The sequence below is a fragment of the Arachis duranensis genome, chromosome 1, assembly GCF_000817695.3.
Source record: "Arachis duranensis cultivar V14167 chromosome 1, aradu.V14167.gnm2.J7QH, whole genome shotgun sequence".
NCBI classification, from domain to species: domain Eukaryota; kingdom Viridiplantae; phylum Streptophyta; class Magnoliopsida; order Fabales; family Fabaceae; genus Arachis; species Arachis duranensis.
The window spans coordinates 92,124,913-92,141,915 of record NC_029772.3 but is presented as its reverse complement, the minus strand read 5'-3'; the positions used below and the strand labels follow the sequence as shown (position 1 = coordinate 92,141,915).

The 17,003-nt window shown below is 31.8% G+C and overlaps 1 protein-coding gene across 2 annotated transcripts; it reads left to right on the top strand.

The window, feature by feature from the left end:
* The first annotated feature begins 1,644 nt into the window (after positions 1–1,644).
* On the top strand, positions 1,645–12,185 carry LOC107458798 (protein ENHANCED DISEASE RESISTANCE 2). Of its 2 annotated transcripts, none has more exons than XM_016077005.3 (22): positions 1,645–2,218; positions 2,974–3,048; positions 3,214–3,267; positions 3,731–3,796; positions 4,065–4,123; positions 4,526–4,602; positions 4,926–5,042; positions 5,773–5,807; positions 6,816–6,916; positions 6,998–7,093; positions 7,725–7,789; positions 8,195–8,266; positions 8,473–8,643; positions 8,991–9,193; positions 9,341–9,407; positions 9,562–9,737; positions 10,059–10,160; positions 10,284–10,331; positions 10,731–10,874; positions 10,957–11,052; positions 11,454–11,555; positions 11,928–12,185. In XM_016077005.3, the coding sequence occupies exons 1-22, from the start codon at positions 2,006–2,008 to the stop codon at positions 12,018–12,020; spliced, it is 2,232 nt and encodes a 743-aa protein (XP_015932491.1). In that variant the 5' UTR covers positions 1,645–2,005; the 3' UTR covers positions 12,021–12,185. The 2 variants fall into 2 exon arrangements, with proteins under 2 accessions (XP_015932491.1, XP_052116134.1); XM_052260174.1 differs by lacking the exon at positions 1,645–2,218 and adding an exon at positions 2,813–2,831.
* Positions 12,186–17,003: the final 4,818 nt, after the last annotated feature.

Sequence of the window (17,003 nt, the reverse complement as noted above, 5' to 3'; positions counted from 1 at the left end):
TCCTAGGCTGAGATGATTCACGTCTGCACCCTAAGACGATTTATATAATAATACCAAGAGGATAATCACGTTGCAAGATCCGTTTTAGAGAAATCAGGTAATTTTGACTCCCATACAATTTATTTAAGTAAAAAACTCCCACATCTTATTATTACATAGTACATCCAGAAATAAAGTATATTAAAAAATATATAGAAACAGGGATTTACATAAATTTTATTTTCATTCCATGAAAAAAATGTATAAAATAGTTCTATAACTTTTATTTATCTGATAGACCATTTTTTATGGTAAATTGTTCTATAAATTGTTCAAAATGTACAACTATAATCATAAATGCTAGTTGGTTAATTCAAAATAGTTAACTATTCAACAAATATGAAATTCTACATAAAATATAAAGTTTGTTAACAAATATTTTTAATATGTCTTTAGGATCCATAATAAATTTATTATTAATAAACAAACTTAAATTTTTTTATTTTATAGATATAAAATAAATATATTAAAAATTTAATTTTTTTATTTTTAATAAAAAATTTTAATTTATAATTTTAATCTATATCCTTAAGGCATATCATACATAAATCCTAAAATATAAATGAACTTTTAAATCTAGCATATCAAGCCATATATGCCTCCCGCTTATGTATTTGGTAATTTATTAGATAGTTTGCTATTTTGGATTTGACGAAATAGCATTTATGAAATGACATAGACAAGTTTTGACTAACAAACTTTACTTGTTTAACTTTAACTAATAAATTTCAATTTTGTACAGTTAAATGATTAAATAATTACAAACCATGAAAAAAAAAAGTTAACAATTTAGTTACTAATTTAATGTATGAATAAACGGTTAATTTATTACTAACGAATCATAGTTTAAATAATATAATTTTTTTATATTTATCTACAAATTATAAATTCGAATCAAACTTCTATCTTAAGAAAAAATGTCAATTTATTATTTTAAAAAATTATTTTTTCTATAAAATGATCGATGAAAGAAAGAAATCATATTTTGAATCTCAAAAATGATATTTTTTTCAAAGATAATAATTTTAAAAAGTTGCACAAAATATAAAAAGACATTCGAATAATAGTGACTTCATATATAAATCAACTTTTAATGAGATTTTTGTGTTTATTAAAAATAAGATATTTTTAATTTTTAAAATTTTAATAATTTTTACTTTAAGTGACTTTTTTTGTGGTAATTTACGTTTAATCGAGTGACAAAAATAAAAAATAATCTAAAATTAATATTTTTTAACCTTCTAAATAACTTTTTAAATGTTTCAATAAAAGATTTGTTTAAGTGCCATTCGTCACTTGTATAAAGAGTGGTACACTTTGACCTATTGTGGTAATAGAGCCATTTATATAAATGAAGTTTTTGCTTTATTATTTTTAATTATGTTTTTTTAAGTTACAAATGAAATTTAAATTGATGATTTTTAGATAAATATAAAAAAATTATATCATTTGAGTTATAGGCGAGTATTTTTAATTCTTGTTATTATTATTATTATTATTTTCAGTTCCAGCAATTCTAGAGACTAGAATGAATTACAATTCAATGTAATGTATTGACTAACCCAAAGTACCAAAATACAAATATTTATATGAGGAGGAGAAAAAGACAGGAAAGAAGCATAAGGAGTCACCGTCCAAATGCCCAAGTAGAAAGAACAATGGAGAGAGAATCATGGAGCATGGCGTGTCCAGCGCATTGACCATGCGATTACTGAGTAGTAGATGAGAAGATATGATTTACGAATACGATATGACAAACCATCTTCGACTTTGACGCTCTGCTCAACTGTGGGACCCAACCTTGCTGCGTCTGCCAACAAGGTTCTTCAACGGAAAAAATAAAGGCTGATTAATATTCAGAAGAAAAAAAAAACAATTAATCGAAGTTGAAATCAGCGCCTTCAAGGATCTGTTGTTGTAGGAGTTGGTTCTATACAGTCACTGCTGCTGGATTTGATTTGATTTGATGGAGGCAGCTGCTTCGGCGTTGAACAAGTCCGGTAGCGGAGGTTCGGAGCGGAGCAGCAGCGATGAGAAAGGGATGTTCGAGTATTTCGGTTGGGTTTATCACCTTGGAGTTAATTCCATTGGTCACGAGTACTGTCACCTCCGATTCCTTTTCATTAGGGGCAAGAATGTCTTCATGTACAAGCGTGATCCTCACGATAACCCTGGCATTGTAATGCTCTTCTCTCTCTTTTCTGCTGCTTATGCTTTGTTTTCTTTTGTGTACTCTGTACTTCCTTGTTGAGACTTTGTAATCTTAGTCAATGCTGCTGCTCATTTTTGGATGGAGAAATTGAAACTTCCTGGTGTTTAATTATTCTGATTGTATATTGCAAAATGTTTAACAACTCTTGAAGCTTATGATTGATTTGTCTATTTAGCTAAAAGAAACTTGCAAGAGTCACTTGAAATAGATTACAACTAGGATCAGCACCGGCTTTTGGCATTAGAGGGTGTGGAACTTTCGTAGCGTGAATTTGTGAGTGAAATTCTAGAGTTGACTGGTGTGCTGGATTACAAGGATAAATGGAGCATGTTTGACTAGTTAACAGCATTAAGAATTTGAGCTTCTGTCATCAATTGCACATTTTCATGGGAACACCCAACTGACTAGGCCACTTAACTACAATGAACCTACTCAGCTTCCCATGTCTTTTTGTTGATGTTGTTTAATCCTACCAGTTGAGCCAGCTCTTGTTGCTCCTCACATTTTTATGTGCTAATGAAATTTCGTTTTGTTTGATAGATTACAACGAATTAGTGATTTCAGTTGAACATGCATATAGGTTGGTTTCAATGATCTTTTATGAATTTTTATAGATTAGTATTTTCACACGCACCCAATTTCATTGCCTACTTTCCACCTTTCTTCAATTTCGTCCCCCATTTTTCGCCTGTTTCTTGATGTTGAAATTATTCTTTGTCCAGAAACCCATCAGGCAGGGAGTTGTTGGGCCCACACTAATGGTGGAGGAGCTAGGCCGTCGGAAGGTCAACAATGGGGTAAGTTCATATGCATTTGTTTGCTTAAGCTGATTTGACATTGGTTCTGAAGGAACATACTCTGTGAGGTTCATTTTACTACGATTTTATTATGTGGTTTTCATGGATATGAATTACTACTTTGTAAATTTGGTAGAAGCTAAATACTTTTTGTTTTTTCCCCAGGATGTTTACGTTTTAAGGTTTTACAACAGATTAGATGAGGCCAAAAAGGGAGAAGTAAGTTGTAATTTTGAATTCTAGTAATTGTTGGTCCTACTTGCTATGGAACATATGTTTTAACAAGTATAGCAGCTTTTTGTAACACTATTTTTTCGGGGCTAAGTTATACTATTTGGAGAAAACATGATTTAGTTGCTTTCATACTATTATATAAAAAAAGTAGACAGCACCCGTACCAAAGCTCTATGTATCATAAATTATTTCACCTATAACTGGTGTAAATTGCTTTACTCCCAGTTTTTTCAGGTGGACTGCTACTCAGCTAGTGTAATTTGTTAATATCCTGGAAAAAATAAGTGCCTGATCCATTGTAAATTTGTAATAAGCTTGATGTAGGCTTCAGGGATTCAAAACCCATTGGAATTTCATTAAGACAAAGAAGAAAATACAAGAAAAAAGGAGAATAAGCGATCCTCCTCACAGTATAGAAATAAGATTATATAATGTATATCTTTTGTAGATTGCTTGTGCTACAGCTGGCGAAGCTCGGGGATGGATAGAAGCATTTGATCATGCCAAACAACAGGTATAAGAAAGAAACAAGATGGTTACAGTTTTAACACAAAGATTTCATTGACAACCCAAGTCTAACGGAGGCAGGAAATTATTTCTGTGGGAGGGTTTGTATAAGAGTTCCTCTTATGAACTTTTCAAACATATAAATTTTCCTTGCATATGAAGGTTTTGGGAGTGTCTGCCTTGCTAGTTAAAAGAATTTATATATCAAGCAACTATGTTGGTATTTACCATATTTTTCATGTGTTTTGAATTTACTGGAGATATGCCCTCTGCAGGCTGAGTATGAGCTGTCAAAAGGAGGCAGTGCTAGAGACAAACTAAACATGGAGGCCGAGTATGATTTTTCCTCACTTGAAATTCACTCTACTGATATTTGATAGAATTAACAGTTGTTGAATTTTCTATTCAGCAATCTGTATTAATGATTAATAATGAATTTGTATCATAAATATTGGCATGGGATTCCTTTTGCTTCTTTGATCTTTCAATGTCTGACTTTTTCGGTTTTTGTTATAAAATATTGGAATTATGATGGTTATAAATACTTTCAAGTTTCAAGTCATTCAATTAGGCATACAGTTCAAGTTAACATTATTCATGGTCATCAATTATGCTTAATGAAATATCTGCATATTGGGATCATTATTTGGTGGCATGTCTTAAAGGTTTCCTTGTATTGGATGATTTACCATAAAAACTGAGTTACTGATTATTTCCTGCTCTTTATGTTGTGAAGGATCAACCTTGAAGGACATCGGCCTAGAGTGAGGCGGTATGCCCGTGGATTGAGAAAGCTTATAAGAATTGGCCAAGGTAAAAAAGATGCACGGTTTTGTGAATAATATTCACGATGTGTGCTTCTGAATCACTAGCTACATAATTGAATTGATAAGTTTTGTATTGCATGGCATATTACATGTTTTGAAGGTTATCATAGTGTAATAGGGCATCTATTTTTGTTTCTTATTTCAAAAAGAGAGACATCTTTTTCAGTGTTGATATGCACCAGAAGTTTTGCAATTGTGAAAGTATGATTCAGAACTAATAGTGGTTGTATATTTTACTCGGAATCCATGTGCTTCTCTCTTTTCTCTTCATATACAGTCAAAATGACACTTGCTCTTTCATTCTGACAGGCCCGGAGACATTGTTACGCCAATCATCGAAGTTGGCAGTTAGGCCAGATGCTTTTGAAGGAGATAGTGGAGATGCATTGGAAGCACACAAGTGGAAATGTGTTCTTACCACAGCTGGTACTTTTTCTTGTCCCTCAAACTTCTAGTAAGGCATACTTTGGCTGCTCTAATACTGATTTCTTCCTTCAGTGATCTATTAATATTGATCAAATTCTTTAATTGGAAGACATCCAGAAGCTGTAAGAAAGTTCTCATTTAAACAAGTATAAATTGTTGTTGTAATTAAAGGCCCTCTATAATCTATAATGGTAACACCAACTTTGGGGTTTGAGCGGAGGATGATTTGTATGCCAGGGTCCTCTGGATTACAATCCAGCAATTAATTCAATGAGTATATTAGTGAAATTTTGGAGGGACTATCCTGCGCTCCTGTAGCCTCTTACTGAAATTGTCGTTCATCTGGAATAGAAAAATAAAATCTTGTTGCATTAAGTTCTTATCAAAAGGTCAAAAGCTGTCATTAATTGCAAGGTAGCAACTTAATTTCCTTGAAGTGTTACGAAATTGCATCTACCATAAAGGCTTTTATTAATTATAGGTGTTTCATTTATTATAGGCATCATATGTCGGGTTGTTACACATCCCTTGAATCCTAAAGGTTATAACCAAATAAAACCATGACATCTTTGTGCTTTTGGTGCACGATTTGGTTATTAGACTCGTAAATGATGACGCTTCTGCTTATGGTTATTCCTACTTGTATTTCTTGTTCATTTTAGTTATAAGAGAAAATATTATAGTTGAATCTATTGTTATTCCTCTTGATGCCTTTGGTTTGTGGTTTCAGGTATAAGAATCTTCGAGGATGTTTCTGATCGCAAGGTATGTAAAGCATTCATTTATTTGGGGAGGGGTGTAAATGCCCGTCAATGATAATTATCAACATATTTTTGGGAAACTAGGGAACCCTAGCTTTGCCTTCACGTTTGTATTCTAACAGGAGTTTACTTGTTGCTAATTCTTATAATATCAAATACTTGATTCTCAGCTGGGATCTGGCTGTTTCAAAAGAAACTACAGAACCCGGATTGTTAAGATTAGGAACAATATTATGAATGTTTTATTGTGAATCAAATAGATCTCTCATCTAAAGCCTGGTATTAATATACTTTTGATATTGCAAAAGGAACTTGCTCCGATTTAAGAATTAAGTCACGTGCAGTTGTTCCACGTCAAATATTGATTTCTTCTTTGTGATCTAGCATTTGGTTAGTCTTAGAAACTAAGCTCTTAATAACTTTTGATGTCATTACTTGACCAAATTGGGATGCCCTTGATTTCTTCTGGTAATAGAATTGTCAACGATAATCTAGTACTCTGTTTTCTCCTTACTATGAACTATGAAGCTTAAGATTGGTGTGAAAAAATTTTCAAGTTCGGGTGACCCTTTATAGTTGTAACAGAGTTATCATCACATTTTCACAAAGTAATTTTTACCTTTTTATTCTTTTAGCCATTGGCAATAGGGTACATTTCACGCATATTGATGTCCCTTATATGTAAAAAATTCAATGGATTTTGTGTTCCAGGCTGTAAATAGTATTATATTGTCAATAACAGCCTTGACCATGTCTCTTTGTAACCTGAAAATTTCCCTTTCATAACAATGAGCCATCTGACATTCCTTTCTTAGTTGTGTAAATGTACAAGTTGTTTGAACGTGCTTTCTATGTAGCTTTGGTAATCTGATTTCTTCTTCTTCTTTTATTTTTTATTATTTTCTTGCTTTCACATTTAAACCAATTGAAATTTCATGTGTTAATTCACTTTTGGTAGGACAGAAAAATAAATCTGATTCCTTTTGTTTGACATTCATTTTGTTCTTTGCAGAATGGTAAGGGTGTTCTTGCAAAGTCCGTTGGTGTTATTGATGCAACTGCTGATACAGTTTTTGAGGTGATTTTGAACACTGACCAACGGCAAAGATATGAGTAAGTTGCCCATAGAATGTGTGGAGAGTCTTGACAACATGTTGGCAAATTAGTCTCCCTTGTAATTTTTGTTTTCTGCAGGTGGGATATTTTGATGTGTGACTTGGAGCTGGTGGAATCTTATGATGGACACTACGATGTTGTTTATGGGACATATGATCCTAAGTATCTATCCCGGTAATCATTTAGTGTTAATCTTTTTAAATTTCAAACATTGAAATTTCTGTTTCTAGATCCCCCAACCCCCCCTTTTTTAGGGTCTTGCTAACATGTGTCCTAAGAACACTTTTGAAAGCACCATAAAAGAAAATGTTTTACCAAAAGTTATTGAAAAGATAACTTCTTTACATTTCCAATGAATTGAATACATTAAAAACTTAAAAAGTTTTTATTACTCTACTATTAACTTGTGCTTTTAAGGCACAACATAATCAAATCTTTGTTTTATTTTTTTTTAAAATATTCTTACTAATCTGTTTAACTTTTTATATTCCTCCTTTAAAATAAAAGTTCTTATCACTGCCTAATTTGATTTCCTGGTGACTGATACTTCAATTTTGTTAGATTCCTTAAATTCTAGAAACTTCATATCATAATTTGCTAATAAAAACTTCATATCATAATTTGCTAACTTTATTTATTTATTTGTCAATCTATGCTGCAGTTCACTTTGATGAATTCATGTGCTAACTAACATCGCATTTCTTCCTTATTAATCTTTTTCAATCAGTGAACAGAAAGCAAGTTATAATAAAATTATTTTAACTTAGTCATGTTTTACTTAAAATCTGCATTCATGATTGCTCAGGTGGCATTCAAAGCAGGATTTTGTCTTCTCTAGGCAATGGTTTCGTGGTCAAGATGGAGCATATAGTAAGAATACGGATATTGTGATCATGTGCTTAAGCTCTTTTTGTGATCAAAGTCAAGAGTTAATTTATTTACTTTTGTTGTTAGTTTTAAATTTTGATGTTATCATGTCTTTTCGCTTGCCTGAGGAATTTTCGAGAGACTAAGACTTTTATAAGATATGTATTAAAATGCATCAATGCTCCAGAAATGTTATTTCTTATTTTATGCTTTCATGAATCATGATGACTAATTTTATGTAAACATGTTACAGTTACTTAGCACAGAGGTTTTGTATTACTATGGTGGTTGTAATCTTGATTAACATTGAGCATCAGCGGTGATTCTTGCATTTCTTTGGAAACCATGTTTTTTTTGACTTACCTGGACAATATATGCTGAAGTCTTCAATGTATTTAATTCATGCAGCTATTTTACAATTTCCGGCGATACATAAGAAAAAGCCTCAAAGATCTGGATATCGACGTGCAAAAATTAATCGTAAGATAAAAACTGCATACTTGTTCCTTTCTGAATAGTTTATCTTGCTTATGGTAGAAACTCTCTTAATCTTCTGCTACTGTCAGAACTTTATGGGAATCCTCTGACAAGGGGGAAGAAAGAGTATAGTAGAAAATATACCTCTGACTTCTGTACTTTTTAGGCCCCTGATCATTGTTCTTCAATGTGTTGTATTATGAATGCAGCATCTGCATGGGAAATTAGAAATTTGAACACACCTATGGGATTGAATAGCCCAAGATGTCTCGTTACCCATACTTTGGAGGTTGACTCTAGTTCCTGGCATCAATGGAAGAAAAGCCAGTGCTCAAAATTTGAGAGGACTGTTCCTTATGCATTATTATCTCAAGTGGCAGGTAAAGTATTCAAATTATTGTTAACATCTAATATCTCTGGTACAACAATGGCACTAAGATTTGAATCTATAGTTATGATCTTTTACAAACTACCTAAACCTCTCATCACCAGTCCACTCTTTATGGCTCCCTACTGCTTGGATTGTCTAGAATCACTATGACTAAGAATCCAATTATCATAATTAGTGGTCCAAACTAATCATTTAGTTTTGTTGCTCACTCTTTCAGGAAAACAATTTAGAAAGTTACATGCTATGAGCTATTAGCATGCTTTGTATAATTCAACAAATTGTTTGTGAATAATCTTCTGGATGCATTTATATTGTTCTTAATTATTATTGATTTAGGTCTAAAGGAATATATCACTGCCAATCCAATACTACATCAAGAATATGCCACCACAATTGTACATCCCAAAAGCTCTGATGGTTCCATTTCCAGTGGTGAATATGAGGATGAAGTGCAAGATGAGTTTTATGATGCAATTGCTGCTGAATCATCATCGTCAGATGAAGAAAGTGATGATGATGATGATAAAAATTATGAAAAGGTTTCCTACTTTAGTTGATTATACCTTTCAACTGTAGAAGTAGTATGCAGCAGCAATAAGTCCTGTTTGTATGCGATTGATTAGTAATAGAACAGAAAGTATTTTTTTTAGCTTTTACATATTTTGACACTGTATTCAATTTGTCAGGGGCCAAGAGTCAAACTAAAGAATGTATCATGGGCCATCACAACCTTAGCTTTGAAGCGAACTGCTGGTCAGCTTTTCGTTTGTTTTTTTGTTATTTGCTAGGTCCTTTTTGTAGGCAATTTGGCATAAGCAACTAGTTAACCTTTATGCAAACTCTAAATTTTCAATTTTCTTCTCTGCATTCAGAAGTTCATTCTTATGTAATTGCTTATGGCATGCAGCTCCTGTTCTGAGTGAAGAATTGGATCCCCATGTTACACCTGTCACTATTAACCCAAGTGATTTGCGTGGTTCTTTACACGAAGGAAAGGATGACAATGACACAAATTGTTGGACTTCTCCTAGTGGAAAAGGATTTATGATCAGGGGAAAGAACTATCTTAAAGATAATTCTAAGGTGAGTTGACCATTTAAGTTGGTTGGTTACAGCGGGAAAGGACACTTTCGTATGTCTACATGGATGATAAGTAATGCTGTTATGGTGTACATGTGCTTCATTGTCCTTAAGCTTTCTACCTATAGATGTCCTTTCAGTGGAGGGGCATCCGGGCATGCATATTGATCATGTAAACTCTAATCAATTATGTGAATTCAAATATATCTTTCAACTTAAGAACTATACATATTTTAAAATATATCTTTATCTGCTTGTGCATAGTTTTGTTGTATATTTTTTGGTTTTGGCTGAATATTATGGACATGGAAATTTATGACGCAGGTAGTTGGAGGAGATCCGCTTTTGAGGCTCATAGCAGTTGATTGGTTCACAGTCGAACAATCTGTAGACAAAATTGCTCTGCATCCTAGATGTCTGGTTCAGGTAAAACGAAGTTTTTATTAAGTAGAGATGTTTGATTTGTTTGGGCATGCTGATAAATCTTTCTGCTAAGATACTAAACTATCAATTAACTTGTTCTCATATGTTCCCCCTTTTGAATTGCAGTCGGAAGCTGGGAAAAAGCTTCCATTTATCCTTGTCATTAATCTTCAGGTATGGATATTATTTTTTTCCTTTTTTATTGCAAAGTGAAATCCATTTAATGCAGAAGTGTTCAAGAGTGTTTAAAAAAGCCATTATTAGGTACCATGAAACTATATGCCTATTGTGAATCTCCCACATCCCCAGCTATACGTACCATGAAAGTATCTATAGTTGATAATCCATAATTTTAAGCCAATGTCATTGAATGCAGAATTGATTAACTTTAAAAATATGGTGTTTATAGTGGAATATGTTTGATGCCTTCACTGGCTTTCCTGTTGAATAACTCAGGAAGCATTAATGTAGTGCTTGATTTTTTCTGAAATGGTGTTCGATTGAAATCATAAATTTGTGTATGCTTATAAATCAGTTTCTCAAGAAGATTTTTTTTGCTTTCATCGACATCAGGTTCCTGCTAAACCGAACTATAGTCTGGTTCTATATTTTGCGGCTGATAGACCTGTAAATAAAGATTCTCTATTGGCTAAGTTTGTAAATGGAAGTGATGCATTTCGGGACTCAAGATTCAAACTTATTCCAAGCATAGTTGAGGTGTGTGGTTCACTGTAAAATGTTATATACCCTGTTTGATGCTTGGTAGTGTTGAGCAGCTAGCTGTTGTCAATGAATGCAGGGATATTGGATGGTTAAGAGAGCCGTTGGAACAAAAGCTTGCTTGTTAGGGAAAGCTGTGACATGTAAATACTTTAGACAAGATAATTTTTTGGAGGTAAGGCCAGCCTTAGCATTTTCTCCTCTATGACCACTGGACTTAGATGATGATTTGATGATCATTAATTTGGCTGTGGCATTGGCATGTCAAGTTAAGAAGTGAAAATTAGTTTTATGTTGGTTCTCAAAATTATGGAGAAATGTTGAGTTAAACATTCTGCTTTATTCATATGTTCATATGTTTACTGTGTGGTCACTGTTATAATTGTTTTGTCTTGTGTGCCCATGAAGTTCTTATGCTATTTTACGTAGAAAACATTGTTACACACTCTTATCTCAAGAAGAGAGACACACAATTCAACATTCTTGTTGAAATTGATCTCTGGCATTGATGTAATTTTGCTTCCATTTTCATATTTTGCCTAGTCACTTCCAAAAGTAATTTTCTGTATCATGCAGATTGATGTGGACATTGGATCGTCCTCTGTGGCTAGGGGTGTCATCGGCCTTGTTCTGGGATATGTTACTAACATTGTTGTTGACCTAGCAATTTTGATTGAGGTTGGTTGTGCCTTTATTTTTTATTTTTAAATTTTATCCTAAATTCGTAACATAACTTAGAAGAAAGAATAAAGGAAGTTGAATACTATTAATTCGTAATATAATATCTAATAATTAATTGCCATCCATCTAAATATAAAACTATATTCGTAATATATTATCCTTGTGATAGAAATAAGCAGAAAATTGAGATTTTATGTTAAATCGAAAGAGTATATTAAACTTGTAAAACATAAAATTATCCAACTTAGTAAAAATTTTACATTCAAAATCATGATATTGAAAGATTTTAAGAGTTAATTTAAGATTTTAGCTATTATCAAATAGATAACACTTGCAATAATATCATTTTATTTATCAATTGATTTGCAGGCGAAGGAGGAGGAGGAGTTGCCAGAGTATATTCTTGGAACTGTTAGATTAAATCGTTTGAAACCTGAAACTGCAGTACCATTGGAGGTTTAAGGCCTTGGAGTAGATATATAATAGTTTGAATGAATTGTGGAGATACTTTAGTCTCTTTTATTATTATTTTTTCTTCTCTCTGTCACTACGCTAGCTAAAGTGTGAAATTTTATTTTATTTTATTTTTTTGAATTAAAAGATAATTCATTAAGGAGCTGATACAACTCATGATCAAATTCTCGATCTTAGACTAATCAGAAAGTTAATAAAATATTATTACATATTTTCTATCATCATTCTATTAATAAATTATCTATAACATTAACAGACCATATTTTTAAATGGTATTTTACTCTTTCTTTACTAATGAACTTGGATAAGTATATGTTACAAATATTGTTATTAACCCAGCCATTTACATGGAAGAAATATTTTCAGCTATTTGTTTAGAATTATTTTGACACCGTACTAAATCGAATATTCTCAATACGATTTATTTTGATTTGTTCTCTATCCTAAATCGAATATTCTCAATACGATTTATTTTGATTTGTTCTTTATCCTAGTAAGTCAAATGTAATTGCTTCGATTTATATTTATGTTACAAACATTATTATTGACTTAGCAATTTTAATTGAGGTTGGTTGTGTTTTTATTTTTTATTTTATTTTTAAATTTGTTCTAAATTCGTAACATATGGAGACAAAGTATCACTTAAAAAAAGTACAAAAAATTAAATACTATTAATATGTAATATAATATCTGATAATTAATTATCATCTATCTAAATATAAAACTATTGATAACATATTATCCTTGTAATTGAAATAAGCATCAACTTAAAATTTTATATAAAATCGAAAAAGTGCATTAAACTTGTAAACACACAAAATTATCTAAGTTAGTAAAAATTTTATATTTAAGATTAGGATATTGAAAAATTTTAAAGGTTAATTTAAAATTTTAACTATTATCAAATAGATCATGCTTGCACTAAATTGCAAGAATTTCATTTTATTTATCAATTGAAATCTAAATTTGCCATACCATTAGATGTTTAAGGTCTTGAAGTAGATATATAGTAATTTGAGTGAATTGTTTTAAGATACTTTAGTTTATTTTATTATTTTTTTTCTTATTTTCTGTCATTATGTTAAAGTTTAAAATTTTATTTTATTTGTTCTTTTATTTAAAAAGCTGATACGTACTCAAAAGTCTATAAATTCAATTAAAAATAAAAATAATTATTGTTTATTCTGAACTCTCATACGTTATTTTATTTATAAAAAAGCTATTGTTTATTCTGAACCTAATACTGATACATATTCTAAACTCAAAAATCTATAAATTCAATTAAAGGACAAAAATAAAAATTTATTGATTATTCTAAACTCAGATATTTTTATTTATAAAACAACTATTAACAGTATTAGGATAAGTCATAACAAAAATATTTTACATATTTTATATCATCATTATATTAATAAATTATATATTATATTAACAAAAATATTTTTTGAATGGTATTTTACTTTTTTTTTTTATTTATTACCGGTTGATAAGTCATAACAAATAAATACACATCTTTTAACTAGTATTTTATTTATTTTATATATAATATTACACGACAAACTAATATTAATTTTTCTTGTTGAAAGAAAAAAAATGAATACTCGAAAAATCATTCTTCAGAGTAATATGTTTTACATTGGTTAACCATTGGAATAAAAATTTTTAAGGAATTAGAATTCTATTTCATGTTTTGATATAAAAAAATATCACTGATTTCAATTCTAATAAGATTTTAATTCTCATGCTAAGGTTATATAAGACTAAAATAAGTCTAATTTTTAATTTTATTTAATTTGTTTCTCTTTGTATTTTATTTTGTGCAATTGTTAAAGCACCCACACTTTATCAAAGTAAAAAAAAAAAGGAATTTCTTAAAAAAAATTGGAGTAAAAATAGGAAGGAAAAAAAATGGCGAAGTACGAAGTGTGAAGACAAACAATTGAGAAAGAAAAAACGCAATAACGACTATGAGAATTCACAATGAGTGAACGATGATCCAAGAAAGAATTGAAGAGCAAACAAGCATTATTTAAGTGTCTTCTTGCCATAGGTAACATGAAATTTTTTTATTTTTGTTTTAAAAATTTGTAACTTTTACTATTATTTAATCGTAGCTAATTGAACAGATTTAATATATTAAAAAGTATACTTCAAATAATATCTATATACTTTTAAGAGAAAAATTGTCATAACTAATGAACAAAATTTTATATATACAAATTAGATACATTATTTTTGTATAAGTATAACATTTCAAGAAAAAAGACGCAATATTAAAACAATTCATTATTTATATTGATAAACAAAAACAATATAAAATATCAATTTAATTCTAAACTTCTTTATAATAGCAAATAAGGTTTATTCTAACATCTTCTAAAATACATCGAGAGGTGAACACATTCAGGCTTTAACTCACCATTTTTCTTCCTTTTTTGTTTTTAAGTAGTCATGGTGGTGTTAATAGTGGGCTAGTGACAAATTGTCAATTTTTAGTTGCACGTAACCGGATTGGTTCTATTGGACGGCGGACACGGTGAAAGAGTATAGCAGATGGAGGACGGAAAGAGACTAATTGTGGGAGAGAAAACAAGGTTGGAGAGGAAAAAGAGTGAGTAGGCATAGGTTATAATAGATGAATAATAAAATAATAATTTATAAAATAGATGGTAGATTTAATAATTAAATAATATATAAAAGATTAAGTTGTAGTTAAAAATAAATATTAAATAAAAACTATTTAACAATTATTAAAAAGTTAAAAAAATATTTTGTTACTCGACCATTTAATGGTCCAAATATTTTAGGACCGTAGAATCATGTGCCATAAAAGTCTATAGATCCAATCAAAAGACAAAAATAAAAATAACTCTGATACGATTACTTTGTTTATAAAAAGTTATTATTTATTCTGAACCTGAATTTAATACTAAACTTAGAAGTCTATATATGTAAGCAAAGGATAAAAATAAAGAGCTATTGTTTATTCTGAACTCTGGAACGGTTATTTTGTTTATAAAAAGTAATTGTTTATTCTAAACTTGATACTGATATATACTCTAAACTTTCAGGGGTCAAACTTATAAAAATTTATTGATTATTCTAAACTCTAATACGTTACTTTATTTATAAAATAACTATTATTTATTTTGAACATGATAGAAGTCTATAAATCTAATTAAAGGACAAAGACAAACAAATTATTGTTTATTCTGAATTCTAATGCGATTACTTTGTTTATAAAAAGTTATTGTAGATAAACGAAGAAAAAGAGAAGATATTGTGGCAAGTGGCAACTACATTTCTGAGAAATGGAAAAAGAGACCAATATGTGTTCTATCCAACAATTTGGCTTTTCATTAAAATACGAGGGCAAGGGAATGAGACTGAGAGCGAAGGAGAGAGAGAAAGAGAGGGTGGGAAAATACTGGGCGGAATAGGTCTAGGTAGTTACAGCAACCGAGTAAAGATCCAAGGGTTTGGAATCGAGAAGAGTTTCTCCGTTTGGAACAGGAATCTTTTACTGTTTTTGTGGACAAGTTATCGGGGGATATATCTTGAAACAAGAATTATTTTAGTTGTTCTCTTGGATGGGAAGAATCAATGACATATACCTTTCAATGAAGATGAGAAATGGATTTGTTTATCTATTTGCGTTCATAAGGTATACGACGAAAGGAGGGGCTTTGAAGGCAATTTCAGATATGAATCACATGCGATTAAGAGGGAAGGAGATCTTTGTGGGGGAGGCTAAGTACAAGAGGGATAATTCTACAGGGAAGAATGCGATGGTTGTCGGAGGTCCGAGGAGCAATACGGGTGCTAGGGTGGCTAATCGTGGGAAAGGTCTTGTTCAGGATGGGGTTACTTAGAACAACAGAGGCGTGCAGATGAAGAGGTGGGTGATTGTGGGAGAAATACTGATCAGACCAGGGATAACTTGGAAGGAAAGTTTTCTATGGACAATGTGAAGGGTACTCACGGAGACAGTGGGACAAAGGAAGTAGAAGTCTCAGTAGCGCAGGATAACTTGCCCTGGTTACAGAGGAGTATTATTGGGAGTACAAAAAAAGCTATCGATTTTCGTTTGTTGAACGACACAACTCGTACGAATTGGCCTCACGTAGTCAACGTCTGTGACATGGGGCCGTATAAAGCCTTGTTGATCTTTGATAGCATTCGTAGTGCAGAAGCGGCCCTGGCCTCTGATATGGATAGCCTCTTGCGTTTCTTTTATAGCTTATGTTGATGGGATGAGCATGTGCGATGTGGCAGGAGAATAGTGTGGCTTGCGTGCTTCGGAGTTCCGCTATAGGTTTGGTCGGAAGATATGTTCCGTAAGATTGGTGGCCAGTGGGGTGAGGTGGTGATCTGTGATGATGTTACAAAATCATCAATATTGTTTTGCGTTAGATGTGTGCTGATTGATATGAATAGGTTTGAGGTCATCCAGGAACGGGTCCGCGTGTCGATAGGATCGAAGGGATTCGATGTGTTTGTTACAGAGGTGGGAAGCGAGGTGCCTGGCTTAGCGGGTCATGTGGTGAAGGATGTTCTCGACGGAAATTATGGTCTCATCATGGGAGCTGATTACGGAACCGAGGACAATTTCAGTGACTGTAGTGGTTGTCGAAGTCACATGCAGCGACTGGGAGGGGATGCAGAGTCGGAGTTGTTGGCCCCAGCGGCGAGGGAGGAAGTATAGCAGAAGGGTAGAGTTGTAATTTGTTCTGAAGACTTGAATAAGTGGACTAATGGTTTTTTGGAATCTATAATGGCAAGAGCAAAGATCAAGGAATTTAATTCCAGGGAGAAAAAGGATGATTGCGAGATCCCCAACTAATAGGGCGGAGGCTAATTCGGAAAGGACGCTATCTTCGGACTATGTTAGACATTGTATGGTCGCAAAAGATGATATTACCAGTAAAGTTATGAGTGGTTTTGGATGCCAAGAAGCCCAATAACAATCTC

Bases quoted from the DNA above. Each gene is read 5' to 3' on its own strand.
- LOC107458798 (XM_016077005.3), top strand. From the start codon at position 2,006: ATGGAGGCAGCTGCTTCGGCGTTGAACAAGTCCGGTAGCGGAGGTTCG. The intron at 7,094-7,724 runs GTAATCATTTAG...ATGATTGCTCAG, and splicing joins GATCCTAAGTATCTATCCCG to GTGGCATTCAAAGCAGGATT. The intron at 10,875-10,956 runs GTGTGTGGTTCA...CAATGAATGCAG, and splicing joins TTATTCCAAGCATAGTTGAG to GGATATTGGATGGTTAAGAG.